General features: G+C 40.1%; 7 protein-coding genes and 1 pseudogene across 9 annotated transcripts; 5 read left to right on the top strand and 3 right to left on the bottom strand.

Annotated features, from left to right (window-relative positions):
- Positions 1-4: 4 nt before the first annotated feature.
- On the top strand, positions 5-3,328 carry LOC136185449 (centrosomal protein of 135 kDa-like). 2 transcript variants are annotated; one of them, XM_065972583.1, is made up of 19 exons: positions 5-110; positions 161-256; positions 313-378; positions 427-574; positions 637-853; positions 910-985; positions 1,035-1,187; positions 1,240-1,316; positions 1,372-1,425; positions 1,477-1,653; positions 1,703-1,786; positions 1,977-2,069; positions 2,115-2,222; positions 2,281-2,433; positions 2,483-2,608; positions 2,654-2,837; positions 2,905-3,021; positions 3,070-3,157; positions 3,208-3,328. In XM_065972583.1, the coding sequence occupies exons 1-19, from the start codon at positions 86-88 to the stop codon at positions 3,224-3,226; spliced, it is 2,061 nt and encodes a 686-aa protein (XP_065828655.1). In that variant the 5' UTR covers positions 5-85; the 3' UTR covers positions 3,227-3,328. The 2 variants fall into 2 exon arrangements, with proteins under 2 accessions (XP_065828655.1, XP_065828656.1); XM_065972584.1 differs by having other exon boundaries at positions 303-378.
- LOC136184345 (3'-5' exoribonuclease 1-like) lies at positions 3,272-4,307 on the top strand. Its single transcript, XM_065971228.1, has 4 exons — positions 3,272-3,465; positions 3,501-3,816; positions 3,870-3,979; positions 4,028-4,307. Exons 1-4 carry the CDS (start codon positions 3,272-3,274, stop codon positions 4,305-4,307), a joined length of 900 nt encoding a protein of 299 aa, XP_065827300.1.
- LOC136185463 (WW domain binding protein 1-like) lies at positions 4,299-5,213 on the bottom strand. Its single transcript, XM_065972602.1, has 4 exons — positions 5,108-5,213; positions 4,948-4,993; positions 4,836-4,895; positions 4,299-4,783 (listed from the first exon to the last, which is right to left on the bottom strand). Exons 1-4 carry the CDS (start codon positions 5,168-5,170, stop codon positions 4,443-4,445), a joined length of 510 nt encoding a protein of 169 aa, XP_065828674.1. The 5' UTR covers positions 5,171-5,213; the 3' UTR covers positions 4,299-4,442.
- LOC136185446 (nucleolar complex protein 3 homolog) lies at positions 4,965-8,477 on the top strand. 2 transcript variants are annotated; one of them, XM_065972580.1, is made up of 20 exons: positions 4,968-5,275; positions 5,324-5,529; positions 5,576-5,906; positions 5,955-6,073; positions 6,125-6,158; positions 6,208-6,301; positions 6,349-6,431; positions 6,488-6,613; positions 6,664-6,735; positions 6,789-6,842; positions 6,887-7,036; positions 7,096-7,176; positions 7,241-7,344; positions 7,395-7,531; positions 7,580-7,654; positions 7,714-7,778; positions 7,871-7,981; positions 8,031-8,159; positions 8,213-8,310; positions 8,361-8,477. In XM_065972580.1, exons 1-20 carry the CDS (start codon positions 5,243-5,245, stop codon positions 8,413-8,415), a joined length of 2,157 nt encoding a protein of 718 aa, XP_065828652.1. In that variant the 5' UTR covers positions 4,968-5,242; the 3' UTR covers positions 8,416-8,477. The 2 variants fall into 2 exon arrangements, 1 of the variants encoding a protein (XP_065828652.1); XR_010669535.1 differs by lacking the exons at positions 8,213-8,310; positions 8,361-8,477 and having other exon boundaries at positions 4,965-5,275; positions 7,854-7,981.
- Positions 8,411-9,098, bottom strand: LOC136185462 (mycothiol acetyltransferase-like). The gene is made up of 4 exons (XM_065972601.1): positions 8,957-9,098; positions 8,879-8,912; positions 8,774-8,831; positions 8,411-8,715 (listed from the first exon to the last, which is right to left on the bottom strand). Exons 1-4 carry the CDS (start codon positions 9,095-9,097, stop codon positions 8,412-8,414), a joined length of 537 nt encoding a protein of 178 aa, XP_065828673.1. The 5' UTR covers position 9,098; the 3' UTR covers position 8,411.
- Positions 9,090-12,159, top strand: LOC136185447 (stress-70 protein, mitochondrial-like). The gene is made up of 16 exons (XM_065972581.1): positions 9,090-9,224; positions 9,276-9,343; positions 9,403-9,589; positions 9,634-9,719; positions 9,768-9,892; positions 9,958-10,138; positions 10,207-10,369; positions 10,431-10,523; positions 10,575-10,784; positions 10,842-10,931; positions 10,977-11,219; positions 11,269-11,386; positions 11,436-11,530; positions 11,584-11,676; positions 11,737-11,877; positions 11,940-12,159. Exons 1-16 carry the CDS (start codon positions 9,114-9,116, stop codon positions 12,012-12,014), a joined length of 2,079 nt encoding a protein of 692 aa, XP_065828653.1. The 5' UTR covers positions 9,090-9,113; the 3' UTR covers positions 12,015-12,159.
- On the bottom strand, positions 11,682-13,728 carry LOC136185466 (uncharacterized; annotated as a pseudogene).
- Positions 13,729-13,743: 15 nt separating this feature from the next.
- Positions 13,744-15,990, top strand: LOC136185452 (serine/threonine-protein kinase Chk1-like). The gene is made up of 13 exons (XM_065972588.1): positions 13,744-13,850; positions 13,903-14,008; positions 14,062-14,185; positions 14,237-14,301; positions 14,353-14,422; positions 14,470-14,658; positions 14,726-14,833; positions 14,879-14,960; positions 15,008-15,118; positions 15,178-15,394; positions 15,440-15,568; positions 15,687-15,791; positions 15,839-15,990. Exons 1-13 carry the CDS (start codon positions 13,789-13,791, stop codon positions 15,917-15,919), a joined length of 1,449 nt encoding a protein of 482 aa, XP_065828660.1. The 5' UTR covers positions 13,744-13,788; the 3' UTR covers positions 15,920-15,990.
- The last annotated feature ends 11 nt before the right edge of the window (positions 15,991-16,001 follow it).

The raw sequence follows: 16,001 nt of genomic DNA, 5'->3' as shown, positions 1-16,001 counted from the left end.
GTTTAACCTAAAACTTATTGAAGAAGAATAAAATTATTCGCTAGCGTGCGCTAGACGATTTGTTGTAGCTACAGCGCTGGAAGTGATGAGCAGCTCCGCTCGATCGCTAGGTGATTCTAAGGGGATATCTACGCTAAACGACTCTCGAATCTCTTTGCAGCTAATCGATACGAAGTTGCTTTGCTCGATTTGCGAAAGGAATGCGGCGAATTGGGATCGAATGAAGAAGCGACAAAACGAACCTTTCGACTTCTTGGTGCCTACAAGAAACATTTTTTCAGACGTCTAATTTATTGAAAAAGTTCTCCTTAGACGAACTGATTCCTCATTTAGGAATATTTCAGAAAGTTGCTCTTATGGTCAAAGAACGACTTTACGGTGAGTGGGCGTGGTCGAAAGGGTTCTGCGTGGAAAGATCGCGCTTAGATGCAGTCTACAGCACCAATCTGACGTCATCGGATTTGAAAGGAAACTTCGAACGACTTCCCTATTTCGTATTGGTGAATAGAATGGAAGAAATCAAGGAGGAAAGTTTACAGGAAATGAGAAGTGTTATTCACAAAAAAGATAAAGAGTTCAGAGGCGGTTTTTTTTTCTAAGTATTTGTATCTTTGGAAGTTGTCTTCTCTATATTAGATTGGATGCATTGAGAAAAGAGGTGCACGCGAAAAGAAAAGAAATCGAAATATTGAGTCGCGAGAGTCGAAACGATAAAAAACAAAGGAGCGAAATGATGTCCGAAATTCGAAAAACGACGATGGAAAACGAGAAATTGGGTCGCATTGTGACGCAACAGCAAAAAACCCAACAGAGAATGGCTCTAGATATGGACGCGAGAATGAAGCAGATTAAAGTTTCAAATATCCTATATGAATAATTAATTATTAGTAAGAGCTCTCCCCCTTTTAGAATTCGTATGGAAATTTGGCTGTTGAAGCTGAAATGCTTGGTCAATATAAATCCGCTTATGATAGTCTTGATGAAGGTACACGCGTGTATTTTATTATTATAAATTTTTGTTATTTTTTGTTTAGGTTTTCGGCATTTTCGGCCAAACGCGCCGCAATCTCGTCCCCAAAAGAATTCTATGGCTTCTTCTTCGGAATATTTGCGTTCTGTTGAAAATTTGGAAATGGCTTTGACTATTGAGAGGCAACTTCTAAATTTGCAAAATACTACTTTGGAAGGTATATATACACGTGTGCAATTTTTAGTTCAAATTTGACGTGGGCGTATTAGAATACGATTTGAAAATTGAAGATCATAAGCGAAGTCTTCAGCCCGAGCTGATGATGAGTGAAGAGGAGTGGGAACACGTGAGAAGCGTATATGTACATAGAGAGAGAGATTTTATTAATATTTTTCTATTAGCTAACAATGTCTCGGAGAGAATTTATCGTTCAAAATGCCGAAATAAAAGCCGAGGTAAGACACGTGAATTTTAATTAAAAATTCAGTTTTTGGAGGGTTTTTCAGTTGCAGCAAATTCAGCATGAAATAGAACGTCTAAGAAAAGAAATTCCCAAACTGAAGAACCCAGCCAACTTTCAAAAAATCACCCCAACTCTTTCTCTGAACAAAGACGGCGAAATTCAAAGCGAAGAAGAGGAGATGTACGAACTAGACGACAATTGGGTCGAACCAACCTTTATGGCAAGAAATAGATACATATAACAGCCGGGAATCCGAAATATTTATTTAGGCTGATCCGCTCTATTCGCGTCTATGGGCTGATTGGAAGTCGAGAAATTCGCTGCCGCGAAAACTTCCAAGACCGATTAATTTTGTCAGTAACAGCTCTGAAGGCGTTCTCACATAAGCGACGCAACGTATCTTCTCTTGAGTCGTGATTGGTCTCTTGCCTTTGTGACATCATGCACTCTCCTTGACCATATTTGGAAGTTAACTACGTTGCGTTACGTTGCGTCGCTTATGTGAGACAGTGGACTCTTCTTCCTACAAAGCGATGTTTTTAGGATCGTTGTTCGTCTTTGGCTCATCAATTTTACGCCGCTGCATTGTATGACGATGAAATGGGTGGCGGGAACGAGCCATTTCTTTCCTTACTGGTACAGTAGAGAGAGGAGTTCTTCGATCTCTTGACTTTTATTTAGGATTCGTTTTATGGCTTTTTATCTGATCGCTATTTTGATTCCGACGCCGTTCACTTATCCGCTTACGATTACATGTCTTCTCTTGTTCAGTACGCGTCCAATGATTTGGTAAGAAGAATTTTGTCGATAAATTAATTAAAGACTCTTTTATCTTATTGTGTTCTAGTCGCTCAATTTGCTTCTTGAGCAATTGTGCGGACGATTGGACGGTGTCTGCTTTCGGTACGTTCTCCTCATGTCCGATTTTATTGATCACGTCGAGTGGGAATCGCCTCGAGACTTTTCTCCCTTCGCTTTAGCCGTCTATCCCTTTCTATCAGTACGTAATTAGTCATTGACTAATTAAAATTCATTTAAATAATATGTAGGAAGATGATATTGAGCAGATGACAATGAGTTTTACTGCCTTCAGCGAAAATAAGATTTCGAAGCAATTAGTCTGTAATTATTTCACGTATCTCATACTCAAACACAGAGAGCCGAGAATAGTCGAGGTGCGTAGCTAGCTCTCCGTTTATTTATTAGGATTTAATTCTTAGGCCGAGTCTCGATTGCTTCAGCAACCCGGCGAACGACCGGGACTTTTGAATGAAATCGAGTTTATAGAGGCTGTTGAGAGTATCTTGCCTTTGACTCCCGAAGGAATAAGGCATCGGATCTATAAGCAAAGCGAGGCTGATATGCCAAAGGGATTAGATGCTCTGCCCATATCTAGATTATCACGTACGTGCGCGCGCGCGCGCCGATTCGAGAGAACTTGTGAGGAGAGAAGATTCTTTTCCTTTTTTAGAAATTTTAGCGTACTTGGGTTTGTTACAACTTGCGCCGCTTATTCGTACTTCGATTTCTGATAAAGTGATCGAGGGAAGGACGCATCATCAGCCTATGTCTGCTACAGCTTCGTCAGGTAATCGCGTGTCGTTTTCTTTGAAAATATTTGAATTGGTACTTTTAGTTATTAGTAAGAAAGATTTTGCTGGAGGCAGGTCTTTCAAGTTTGTCACTTTGGCTGGCTTGAAATCAGTTGCAAAAAATCTCACAAAGTAAAATCGAATATTAATCAAAATCGAAGTAATTAATAAGCATTTTTTAGATGGCACCGAAAACAATAAACGCGTTTTACTAAATCACGTGTTCCCCGAGCGCGCGCGCTAACTATGACAAATCGCTTTCCTTCTTGGCTTCGCGACGTTCTCGGTCGAATGGCAGCATCGAAATCGTGGCAAGAAGTTCTGAGAACTCCAAAATTTCACAAGCAGTCTCTTATCAACGGCGTAATCAACGACATGACGAAAGACGAGCTCAAAGATCAGCTAAAATCGCTAGAAAAAGACGAAAGGTGCGACAAAAAGTAAGCCTATTTCATCGAATTTAATAATGTTTTAGAGGAAATAAAGAAATCCTTCAAAAACGCCTCAAACTCCATTATCGTCATTTGAAATCAACTCCCAGTCGACGTTCGGCATCGGCGATCGTTTCGAATGAGCAACAACCTTTCGATTATCTATGCGTTTTGGATTTCGAAGCGACGTGCGATGACGCGCACGATTTCGAAAAATATCCGCATGAAATAATCGAATTCCCGGTTGTTCTCATTAACACGAGTACCATGGAAACGGACGGGGAATTTCATCGCTATTGTCGACCCACATTGAATCCAATACTGACGGAATACTGTACATCTTTGACGGGAATAACTCAGGTAGAAAAAATATATATATAATGAGAGTTCTTATTGTTTTTTTTTCTTCTTAGGCTCAAGTTGATTCTTCGAATGAATTTCCTATTGTTTTTCGCGAGTTTGAAACGTGGCTCCATGGCAACGGTCTTGGCACGGAGTCAAGCTTTTCTTTTGCCACTCACGGGTATAATTTCTAATTAAATATTTTGGTACATTCGAATTTTCTTCTCAGATCTGCAGACATCGATAAATTTCTACGTCATCAATGCGCGATTAACGAAATCCGATTTCCCGACTACGCGAAACGTTGGGCGGACGTGCGTCGACACTACGCCAATTTCTACGGCGTTAGCGCGCGCAAGTGCAGCGTCACAGGAATGCTGGACGGCTTGGAATGGAAATTCGAGGGACGCGAACACAGCGGAATCGACGACGCGAGAAACATCGCGAAAATCGTCGTTCAACTCATGAAAGACGGACGAACGATGACAGCAAACGACCAATTAAATTAAATCGCGATTTATTGAAAAGAACATTGAGCAAGCAAGTAAGAATATCAGCAACAAGGTGAGAAACACGTATACATTGAATGTATATATGTACAGAGAACAAAGAAGACTGCTACAAAGAATTCTTTTTTTTTCTTTCTATTCTTCCGTGTATTGAGGAGGTGGCTCTCGTTCTTCCACGACGTCGACGTAACTTGGAGGCGGGCCAACTGTGGCTGCGTATTCCGGAGGTAGATCCTTGAATAATTCCACTTCTTCGGCCGTTAGAGGAACGACGCTATTGGGAAGGCGTTCCCCTGTCCCTGTTGCTGATTCCACGTCCTCTTCCTCGTCGTCACGTGATGATGATGACGTCACGATTGTTCTATTTCTAAGACAATGACGTCTTCTCGCGATGTAGTCGTTGTTAAGGCGACGTCGACGATAATAATAGCAACAGGTTGATATAAATATTAGGAGGACCCAGATGAGCCAAAACCCTGATTAATTGATTAATTAATTATTTAATTCGTTGTTTCTTGGTTTACTTACACCACGAAGTGTAGTAATAGCTTTCGTTGCAACACGTGTTGTAATGGCAGCAACGAAAGCCTGACGTCGTAAGACATTGATATTTATTTTTTCTTCTACTTTTTCTTCTTACCAGACGGGCAATAGCGACCTTGGCCACAGTCGGTTTCGGACTGAGTCTAGTAGAAAAAAGTTGCGACGATGTTATCGTCATTTTTGAAGGAGATTCGAGAAGGGTTTCGCGTAAGGGGGCCCCACCAACGAGTCCCTTCTCTGCGACGGCGTTCACTTACTTTCGCCAGTGAAAAAATGCAAGCGAGAAGAGTGAACAACAAGAAAAAATGTGAGAAAAGCATCGCTCTTTCTTGTCCTTGACGGAAACAAAACTCGTTGATATTTTTGGAAGCGCACGCTAAGCTTGTTTCAAAATGGGGAAAGCGAGACAGAAAAAAGGATCAAAAGTCCGTTGTCATTGTTCTATTTTTTGGCGAATCTATACTTTTATGTAGAAGAAACGTTTGGGAAGCGTTTCGAAGCTCAATCGCGGCGCGAGCAAGCCGAAAAAGAAAAACGTGCTCTTCAAGAAACGCGAAAAGTCGAAATCGAAAATTCCTGTTCTCGAAACCGACACCGAGTTACCGGACGAACACGATTTGGCTGAAAACGAAGGGACTAGCATCGAAGAATTGTCTTTTTTACGCGGAGTGGAGAAAAGGTACGATACCGTAGCAAATTATTTTCAATTAAATTTTTTTCGTTAGTTTGACGGGAATTGGTCAGTCTAAACGGGGCAAAAAGAGGAAGAGATTTGATGATGAGGAAGAGTCCTTTGAAATAAAACCAAGACATTTTAATGGGGCAGAATCACGTGACGACGAAGATGATGACGTAGAAGTCCGACATTTGCTTCCGTTGAAGGAAGAAAGCGGGAAATTGGTAATGAGAAAAGAAGTGATAAAAATAAGAAAAGAGGAAAAAGACGAAGAAATTCAAGAGGAAGTGGAAGAACGGTCACGTGATAAGACGAAGAAAGCCAAAATTCAAAAATTGGCTCATTTTTGTCGCGCCTTGATGGAAAACCCGGAAGGAAACGTAATGAAAAAATAATTAATTAAATTAATTAATTAATGATTTATTTAGATTGGTCTTCTGGAGGGACTTTTGAATTTTTGCTTGGAACGCGATCCGAAGGATTGGTTTTCAATTCGAAAACGCGCCTTTGAAATTGCCCTTGAAATTTTTCAAGACATCATACCAGGGTTAGAGAGAGAGAATGAGCTCCTAAAATTGATTTCAATTCTTTGTCTTAGATATAGAATACGTTCTATTGTGGAAACTGATAAGGTCTAGTGTTAATTAATAATAAACTCTTATTAATCAAATCTTTACTTAGTTGTCAAAAGAAGTCAAAAAGCTGACTTCTTTTGAAGATTGCTTGCTCAAAGGATATCAACGATTTTTGGCAATAATTAGTGAAACTATACAAGGTGAAAATAGAGCGTGTTTTTAATTGAATTTTAATTGTTTTTTTCAGCTGCTCGCGGACAGCGAAAACAACTCAAATATGACGTATTATTGCTGGATAATGAGACGAAAATATCAGAAAAAGAATTTCGGGTAATAAAAAAAGTTGGTACATAGGTGAAAAATTTAATTTTGGATTAAATGCGCAGAGAATGGAATTAATTGGCGTCAAATGTCTGTGCGAATTGCTATTGAGTAGACCCCACTTCAATTTCAGAACGAATCTTCTCGCCGTTCTCATTCCCTTGATGAACGACAAAACACCAGAAAGCCACGTGAGAAAAAATAAAAATTAATTTTGAAAATATTATTTATTGTGTATTAGATATCCGAACATTGTTGCAGGACAATTGCGACGTTGTTCGAGCAGGATACAACGTGTGAATCATCGTTGGAAGTAGACAGGATATTCTAATTGGCTCTCTTTATTTATTTTATTATTGCTTTTAGGCAGTTAAATTTATTTCTAGATTAGTTAAGACGGCGAAAGACGTGAAACAAGATGTACGAGTATTTATATAGAGTATTTGCTAATAATTTTGAGTCAGGTTTTGGATACGTTTCTTTCTCTGCAAATGCAAGACGTCGACGTTTCGAGTGACGTCACGGATAGCGACGATCGCGAGAGAAAGAGTAAGAAACATCGTCGTCGACTCGAAGAAAAACAACGCAGAAAATTATCTCGAAAAGAGAGAAAAGTATCTTTTTCGTTCGTCACGTGCATTGCTTTTGAATAGAATCGATTTTTCCTCCCCAGAGAATTAGAATTAGTAGTAGAGTTCGAAAAGAGTTGAAGGAATTAGAGGCAACCGTGAATAAGGAAGCAAGAGCAAAATTGGCACGTGCACAACGCTAATCCCTTATTGAATTATTTATTTATTTATTTATTTCTATGGGTATAGCAAAAGGAGTGTCTGACTCTTGTAATGACGTGCTACTTTCGAATTCTTAAAAATGACGGAGGGAGGGATAAATTGTTATCTTCGGTTCTTCGAGGTTTGGGGAGGCAAGTGATGACGTCAAAAGTCTCTTTTCGTTGTTAGTTTGTTTTTTTAGATTTGCTCGATTGATTAGTATAGATTATTTTCACGATTTATTTCGTATTTTGGAAGACGTCATCGTTTCGTCTGACGTCACCGTAGAACAATCGCTACATTGCGTTCTCGCTGCTCTCAAAATCTTGTCCGGACAAAGTAAGCAATAAATAAATAATTAATTAATTAAAGAAATACTACATGTAGCCGATTTTCTCAATCTGGATCCACGACAGTTCTACACTCACCTTTACACAGTGATGCTAAAATTAGAGTCTCTGGGTTCGTACATATTAATTAATTAATTAACATTCGTTATCAACTTTCTTTTATGTGCATAGATGAAGCGAGACTTGTGCCGTGCATATTAGAATGCTTAGACTTACTCTTCCGAAAACGAAGACAGGTAATAATAATAATGGTAATAATAATGTATCATCGTTATATACACACACGTCTACGTACTACGTTGTAGTCATAGTTTCTTTACTACTGCAGTTCTCTACGCAACGAATATTTGCCTTTGTGAAACGAATCTCTACTCTGTGTCTATCTATTGGAGCTCCAGCCGCCTCTGGCTTGCTAGGAGCCTTGCGATCTTTTATACAGGCAAGACCGAATGGCAGTGGCGTATAAAATGAAATTTTTAATTAATTAGGCTTATCCGAAATCACATCAACTATTGGACAGTGAGGCGGCAATTTCCGGGTTATTTCAACCCGAGATCGACGATCCAGATTTGAGTAATGCTGGATCGACGTTGCTATGGGAACTACATCTCCTTCGAGTAATAATAATTGACTCTTTAATTAATTAATTAATTACTGTTGATTTCTCAAGCGTCACTTTGATCCGGGAGTGAGACGTTTTGCTGAGCACATTGCTCTATGTTGTCCATCGACTGGAAAGGGATCTCTTCCAATTGACGTGGCAAAAAAGTGAGATAAAGGGTCACGTGGGGGCAAAAAATAAATAATTCTATTCTAAGGGATCCCCTAAAGTTATTTGAGGATTCGCGCGCACGCGCAATGGACTGCACTTAAAATTTATTTATTTTAAATCCCATTTTTTCGTACATAGCAATGGCATTCGTTCTAAAGCTTTCCGTCACTAAGTGAGCTTTCTTGCAGCGATTTTTGAGTGCGTGATGCCTGAGCACGAGCTTGACAACATTTTTTCCTATTCCCTGTCTTTGATATTGAGGAAGAACGCAGACCCAGTGAACTTGACCGGAATCCGCTTTCGACGTCGGAAGCCAAGCAAATGCTGACGCAATAAATTCGTTTTTCTTTTTAATGAGAAAAAATCCTTTCGGATCGAATTGATCTGCGTGGGAAGCGTAGCTGGAAAAAAACGATTAATTAAATTTAAACGAGGGCTAATTCAATTAGAAGTGTATGCCTTTCGATAAATCGTTCCGCTGTCCAATCCGCTACGAAAGCGCCGAAAGCTGTTTTTACTGAAAAAAATCTGCTAAAAGGTGACTTGCTCATGTTATTTTCATACCCAAATTTTCCCACGTATGTGCCGTTTCTTTGCCCTAGAAACCTTTTTCGCAATTTCGACGTCTATGGAGCTGTTTACCTGCCAATTTTCGATTGTGCATCCTTGAGGAAATAGAATGGCGTCGTACGTTTCCTCAGAAAGAGGATCGAGAGTCATAGTAAGTCGAACGTAGTCCATGGAGGGCGGGGAAAGGGAATCCGGGTCACCCCGTTGCATCATCCACGTGTTGTCCGCAATGCACGCTCTCCTCTCCAGACTTTCTCCCGGCGCAAGACTCGTCGGATCGACACTGAACCGATGCCAAAACAGCTGTACAAGAGCATCGCAATCGATATGCACGTGGAGAGTAAGCGAAAAACATTCCAAGACGATCTCTTTTCTACGTCACGGATCGTAGACTTGGACTCTTGCACCTACAACGCGTCGTTTCGCCGCCGAATCTCTCTTCGCTCGACGTTGGAACAGGTGAGACGACGCAGCAATCGTTTCTCCAAAGGCAAAGACGCGTGGCTCTCGATCTCCAGCTCGGATCGCAGCGTAAAGGGAGTCGTAATCGGAATCGATTTGGGAACGACAAATTCGTGCGTCGCCGTCATGGAAGGAAAGACGCCGCGCGTTATTGAGAATTCCGAGGGATCGAGAACGACTCCATCTGTCGTCGCTTTCACCGCGGACGGCGAAAAACTCGTCGGAATGCCGGCGAAAAGACAGGTACAGTACTACACGTGACGTCATTACTATTATATATATTATAGGCGGTTACGAATCCCGAGAATACTCTCACTGCGACGAAGAGGCTTATTGGACGACGATTCGATGACGCGGAAGTGCAAAGAGACAGGTAAATGAAAAATATATATTTATTTATTTATGATTTTTTTCTTTTTAGAAAAAGTGCCGCTTTTCAAATCGTCAAAAGTGGGAATGGTGACGCGTGGGTGAGAAGTCGTGGAAAGGATTATTCACCCAGTCAAGTCGGCGCTTTCGTTCTCATGAAAATGAAAGATACGGCCGGTAATAATAATAACAATCAATAATAATAATTATTATTTTCAATTTATCTTCTGTTTGTTTCTCAGAGGCGTATCTTCATCAGAAAGTGAACCACGCCGTCATAACGGTGCCCGCCTATTTCAATGATTCCCAACGACAAGCGACGAAGGATGCCGGTCAAATTGCCGGTCTCAACGTTCTCAGAGTTATCAATGAGCCGACGGCAGCTGCACTTGCCTATGGACTCGATAAGAGCGATGATAAAATGTAATCCGGGGAATATGTCTTGTTAATTTTATTGATTTATTTATAATCTATGTCTTTTATTCTTTTAGTGTTGCTGTTTATGATTTGGGTGGCGGGACTTTTGACGTGTCTATTCTGGAAATTCAAAAGGGAGTTTTCGAAGTGAGATCGACGAATGGCGACACGTTTTTGGGAGGAGAAGACTTTGACAACGTTCTACTGCAACATCTTGTAGCAGAATTCAAACGAGACGTAATAAATAAATAAATAAATAAATAAATGAAATTAGAGAATTTATCTATTAATTTTATAGCAAGGTATTGATGTATCAAAAGATCCAATGGCTCTTCAGAGATTAAGAGAAGCAGCCGAAAAAGCGAAAATTGAACTGTCATCTTCTCAACAGGCAATTAATTATTCATATATATGAGAAAATTTTAATTTGTTGTATTTATAGACTGATATCAACTTGCCTTATTTGACTGTGGACGCATCCGGGCCCAAACACATGAATTTGAAACTGACTCGCGCAAAGTTTGAGCAGTTGACCGCCAATTTGATTCGAAGAACCGAAGGTCCCTGCGAGAAAGCGATCAAGGATGCCGGAGTCAGTTTAAGCGAAATCAAAGACGTCATCTTGGTTGGAGGAATGACAAGAATGCCAAAAGTGAGACAACATTTTTCAATTAAATTATACTACTTATTTATTTATTTATTTATTTAGGTTCAACAAATTGTTAAAAATATATTTGGCAGACCGCCAAGTCGAGGTGTGAACCCGGATGAAGCTGTAGCTGTTGGCGCAGCCGTTCAGGTAATATCAATCAATTTATTAATTAAATAATAAATAGTTTTATAGGGAGGCGTTTTATCTGGAGATGTGAAGGATCTTGTTCTTCTTGACGTCACTCCTTTGTCGCTCGGAATTGAAACTCTGGGGGGCGTGTTCACTCGTCTTATTAATCGAAATACCACGATTCCCACGCGAAAGTCGCAAGTTTTCAGCACGGCTGCGGATGGACAGACTGCCGTTGATATCAAAGTGTTCCAAGGGGAACGCGAAATGGCGATTGATAATAAGAAATTGGGAGATTTCAGACTTGTAAAATATGTCACGTGATCTATTTAATTAATGAATACGTGTTTTTTAGGTTGGAATTCCTCCCGCTCCCAGGGGAATTCCCCAGGTTGACGTCACTTTTGATATTGACGCCAATGGAATTGTGAACGTTTCGGCGAAAGATATTGGGACAGGAAAGGAGCAGCAAAGTGAGAGAAAAATTCAAAAAATTGGCTTTGCTTTATAATTGATTTTTAGTTATGATTCAATCGTCTGGCGGATTATCGGAAGCGGATATTGAGAAAATGGTGAAAGCGGCTGAACAGTACGCAGAGCAAGACAAGCAGAAAAGAGTAAAAATTAGACAGAAATTGATTAAATCAATAATTAATTAGTTAATTTATAGAATACTGTAGAAGCTGTGAATTCGGCCGAGCAAGCGTTGCACGATACAGAGTCGAAAATCGAAGAATTCAAAGAGCAACTTCCGTCTGAAGAAGTGCGCAAAGAAAAAAGACTGACGTCATCATAGATTAATTAAAATGTCTTCGTTATATAGGTGGAAAAGATTAAGGAAAAAATCGAAACTTTGAAGCAGAAATTGAACGACAGAGATAACGAAACGGCGGAAACTATCAAAGCGGCGACCGACGAAATGCAACAAGCTTCCCTAAAGTTATTCGAAATGGCGTACAAAAAGGCAGGGAAAAAAACGAATAAATAATATTTGAATTTTTTATTTTTGTATGTACCTTTTTTTAGATGTCTAGTGATAAGCAGCAACAGTCCGGGTCTCAGGACGAGTCGTCAGGTGAAGCGTCTGATGCAAAACAATAGGTATCAATGATCGGTGTCTTTGTTAAACTCTCTTTGTGCAACCCGTCTGTCTTTCTCTCTCTATCTCTTTAATAATATTACAAGGGGGCCCCCCCTTCCTCCCTTCTGATTATCAAGTCAATTTATGTGTTCCCTTGAAACAATACGGGGTTTTCGACGTCGTTTTGCATAATGTCGCCAATTTTCAACGCTTTGAATAGTTCGTTGGTCAATATGTTCTAGAGAATAGATCACGTGTTTGGGGGGTTATGTTTGTAAGGGAGAGAAGGAGTGCCTGTTTTCCGTTGAAGCGTGAACCGTCCGGCATCATTTGGACTGAATGCAAATAATAAAAAAATAGGTAAGAAAATAATTTCGTGTACCTGTCATTGCACGTCGTCGTTGTGACGTCATATTTGGACCTGCCCCATGAACTATACAATATTATACTATCAGTAAATACCAGTGAAAAATATTATTCTTACTTAACATTCCACTATGAAATGAACAGCTTCCGGCTTTCATTGGTACAGCAACTGATTGCCAGTCGATGGCAGATTCGTGCGTCTAATAAGTTGCAAAATTATTTCATAGTAAATTCCATTTTGAGTTTTGTTGACTTTGAAAACGTCTTTCATATTCTTTCCTATTTTGATTTCTTCAAAGTAGCCCTTCTTTAGATAGTCCTACAATATTAATAATTAATTAAATAAACGAAGGAAAGTTACTTTCTCGCATGACCTCTTTAATTATTTCTGATGACCCCGGAATGAAGTGCATGCATCCGTTCTAAAGTGCCTTATTTTTATTCATCTTTTTATGTATAGAATAACGTCACTTGTAGCGTGGCATCATCTAAGGCAATCCACAGAGAAATAGAGTGAAGAGAGTCAAAGCTCCAATAAGGCACGTCCACGTGCCAAGCTAATAAATAACGAAATAATAGATATTGTCATAATAGAAATGTTCTTACCAGTTGGATTTGCCCACGGCTCTTTATAGAGAGCCTGGTCATGCCATATTCTCATGACTTTGATACCTTCCAACTCGCATGCGAGCCGTGCAAACGTTTTGGCAGAATTGAATAGCAAGTCTCTGCTTTCCTTGTGACTTTGCCACAAGTTGATTCTCTGAAAATTGAAATATTTTCTTCGTTTCCCGGCGGCGCGGTGCATGCGCTCACCTGAGTGAAGACGTTGTCATAATACTCCATGTCGACGTTGGTTTTATCGTCTCGTTCCGTTGGGAATTTGCTACAAAGGTCGAGTTGATTGGTTTCTGTATAGAAAAGACTGTGGTTGTACCTTTCGCCTCTTTCTGCAACAGCTTGATCGATTGTAGCTCGCCACGTTTCCAGTTGAGACTCTAGAGAATGAAAAGATGATGAGCCTATAAGGTAAGATACGGTTGATAGCTGGCTTTCTATTTAGGATGTTGTCAATGACGATATAGCCGTTTTTTCTGTAGAAATCGATCTGATCATCGTTGAGGTGCACGTCTTGCATGGGAGCCGCCGAAACTGATGCATGTCGAATGCAAGGTACAAGTCGACCAACAGCAAAGCGATTCGCAGCGAAAAGGCGCAGCATGACTCAGATATCGAAGACGGCGCACGTGATGCATGAGTACACTAAGGCGAAATAAGGCAAATTCAAAATTCGCACATTGGAGGCAAGTGCAATACGTTTGATTGTTCCAATCTCTTACAAATGTGCTTATAGGTTTTATCCGCGACTCCCAATAGTAGTGCACTTCCGTATGTTACCGTGCGCTAACGATTCGAAAAAATGCAGGAATGATTCCCTTTGTAGATGGCTGGGATTTTGTGCAGACGCTCGGCGAAGGCGCCTACGCGGAGTAAGTGACCTTGGACGTTTTGCTGAGCTCCAACGTCAAGTATACGCTGCAGAGTGCGTCTTGCTTTGAATCGCGAGACAAAGGAAATGGTTGCCGTAAAAATAATCGATCTCAAAAAGGCGAAACGCGACGGAACGACGGAAAACATTCGAAAGGAGGTGAGAGGAATACCCTGCACGATTCGTTCGGAGCTCTAGTTTTTTTCTCAAAGGTTTGCGTTATGAAAATGCTTCGCGATGAGCGAATCGTTCAATTTTACGGAAGTCGTACGGAAGGCGACGTCCAATATCTCTTTCTTGAGTATGCCGAAGGAGGGGAATTGTTCGATCGCATTGGTTCGTCGTCACCTCTCTGAGAAATTTGAAATTTCATTTTTTTTCGCCTAGAACCGGATGTCGGAATGGAAAGTGAAAAAGCGAGGAAATTTTTCTGTCAACTCGTTTCCGGAGTGGTAAACGAAATTTGAAAAATCAATTTTAATTAAATTAATTAATTAATTAAGGAATACTTGCATATGAAAGGAGTGACGCACAGAGATTTGAAACCAGAAAATTTGCTGTTGGATTCAAAAGGTAGCTATCATTGATATCAACACTGTCTCTATGGTTTCCCCTGTTAGATAATCTCAAGATTTCCGATTTCGGTTTGGCAACGGTTTTCCGCTACAAAGGCCAAGAAAGAAAATTAAACAAATGCTGTGGAACAGTCCCGTATGTTGCTCCTGAGGTTTTTTCTGGAATGGAATATAGGGCACAGCCAGCTGACCTATGGTCATGTGGAATCATACTCATTGCCATGTTGGCTGGAGGTACAGTAAGAAAAGAAGTTTCCTTGTTTGGGAGGGGGCGTGGTCACCTGTAATCCACTTCCGTTAGAATTACCTTGGGATTCTCCTTCAGGGGAGTGTAAAGAGTATGAAGATTATTGTACGAAAAAGTCCCTTCATTTGAGTCCGTGGACGAAAATTGATACCAAGTCTCTTTGTAAGTAATTTTGTTGGGGGGACTTTACGGCATTGATTTTTATAGCGTTAATACGGAAAATCTTAAATGAAAATCCTAGTCATCGATACACCGTTTCTCAAATAAAAGAACACAGATGGTTTACCAAGTGAGTTAGGACCGAATTAATTAATTAATTATTTTGATATTTATTAGAAGTGGAGTCGTCTCTTCGGGCATGACTCCACAACATTCTCCTCACGACGTCTACTCCTCATCATTCAAACGTCACACGTCATCACTCACACCCGAAAACCCAGCCAATAAGTAAGATGCATACATAAAATTAATAAAATAAGAAATAATCTCTTGTGTGATTAATGAAGAATGCTGACGTCATCTTCCGGAGTCGTACCGGCGTCTCAACCGGAACCCCGTCGCCGTCCCTTTATGCAAGATCTCTTATCATTGCCCTTAGGACACAAAGGCCTAGGGGGCGCATCTGGTGACGAAGCAGGGGTTGTCAGTTTTTCTCAGCCAGCTACAACCGAATTCGTTTTTCTCAGCAGTCAGTTATCCCAGACTCAGTCATCACGCCACTTGGTACATTTATATGGAGAATATATCATATTTTTAATTTGCTTTTAGGACACTTTTCAGCGATTTACTAAGCGTATGACTCGACTCACAACGCGACTCGATGTCGGGGAAACGGAACTCACTCTACGACCCATGTTAGAGTCGTTGGGTCGAACGAGCAATCCTTTTCCTTTGCAGGTATCCTCATAATTAATTAATTTAATTAATGATTATATTTTGTTTCTATTTTAATTAATGATTTTATGTCTTGTTTTTAATTTAATTAATAATTAATGATTATATGTCTTGTTTCTAGTTTTTTTGCACTACTAAGGATCGAAGGCAGGCTTTACTTACTTTTCAAATTGTTCTTATCAAATTGGGTCCTGAAAAAACCGTTGTTGATTTTCGTCGTTCGAAGGTATTAATTTATTTCGTTGGGGGATTTCTTATATTGGAAGAGTTTAGGGTGACGGGCTTGAATTAAAAAGGGTGTTTCGAAGAATAAAGGAATCTTTCCTCAAGAAAAAGCTACTTAGTGATAAGTAGCCAAGAGTGAGTGACTCAGAGGGCTGCGTTGCGTTGTTTTGGCCCAAGGAAACTCTTAATTAACCTTAATTAACCGAGTTAT

Source organism: Oscarella lobularis, chromosome 3, assembly GCF_947507565.1.
Source record: "Oscarella lobularis chromosome 3, ooOscLobu1.1, whole genome shotgun sequence".
Taxonomy (NCBI): Eukaryota; Metazoa; Porifera; class Homoscleromorpha; order Homosclerophorida; family Oscarellidae; genus Oscarella; species Oscarella lobularis.
The sequence above is the reverse complement of the archived record's forward strand: the minus strand, read 5'-3'. Positions and strand labels throughout refer to the sequence as shown.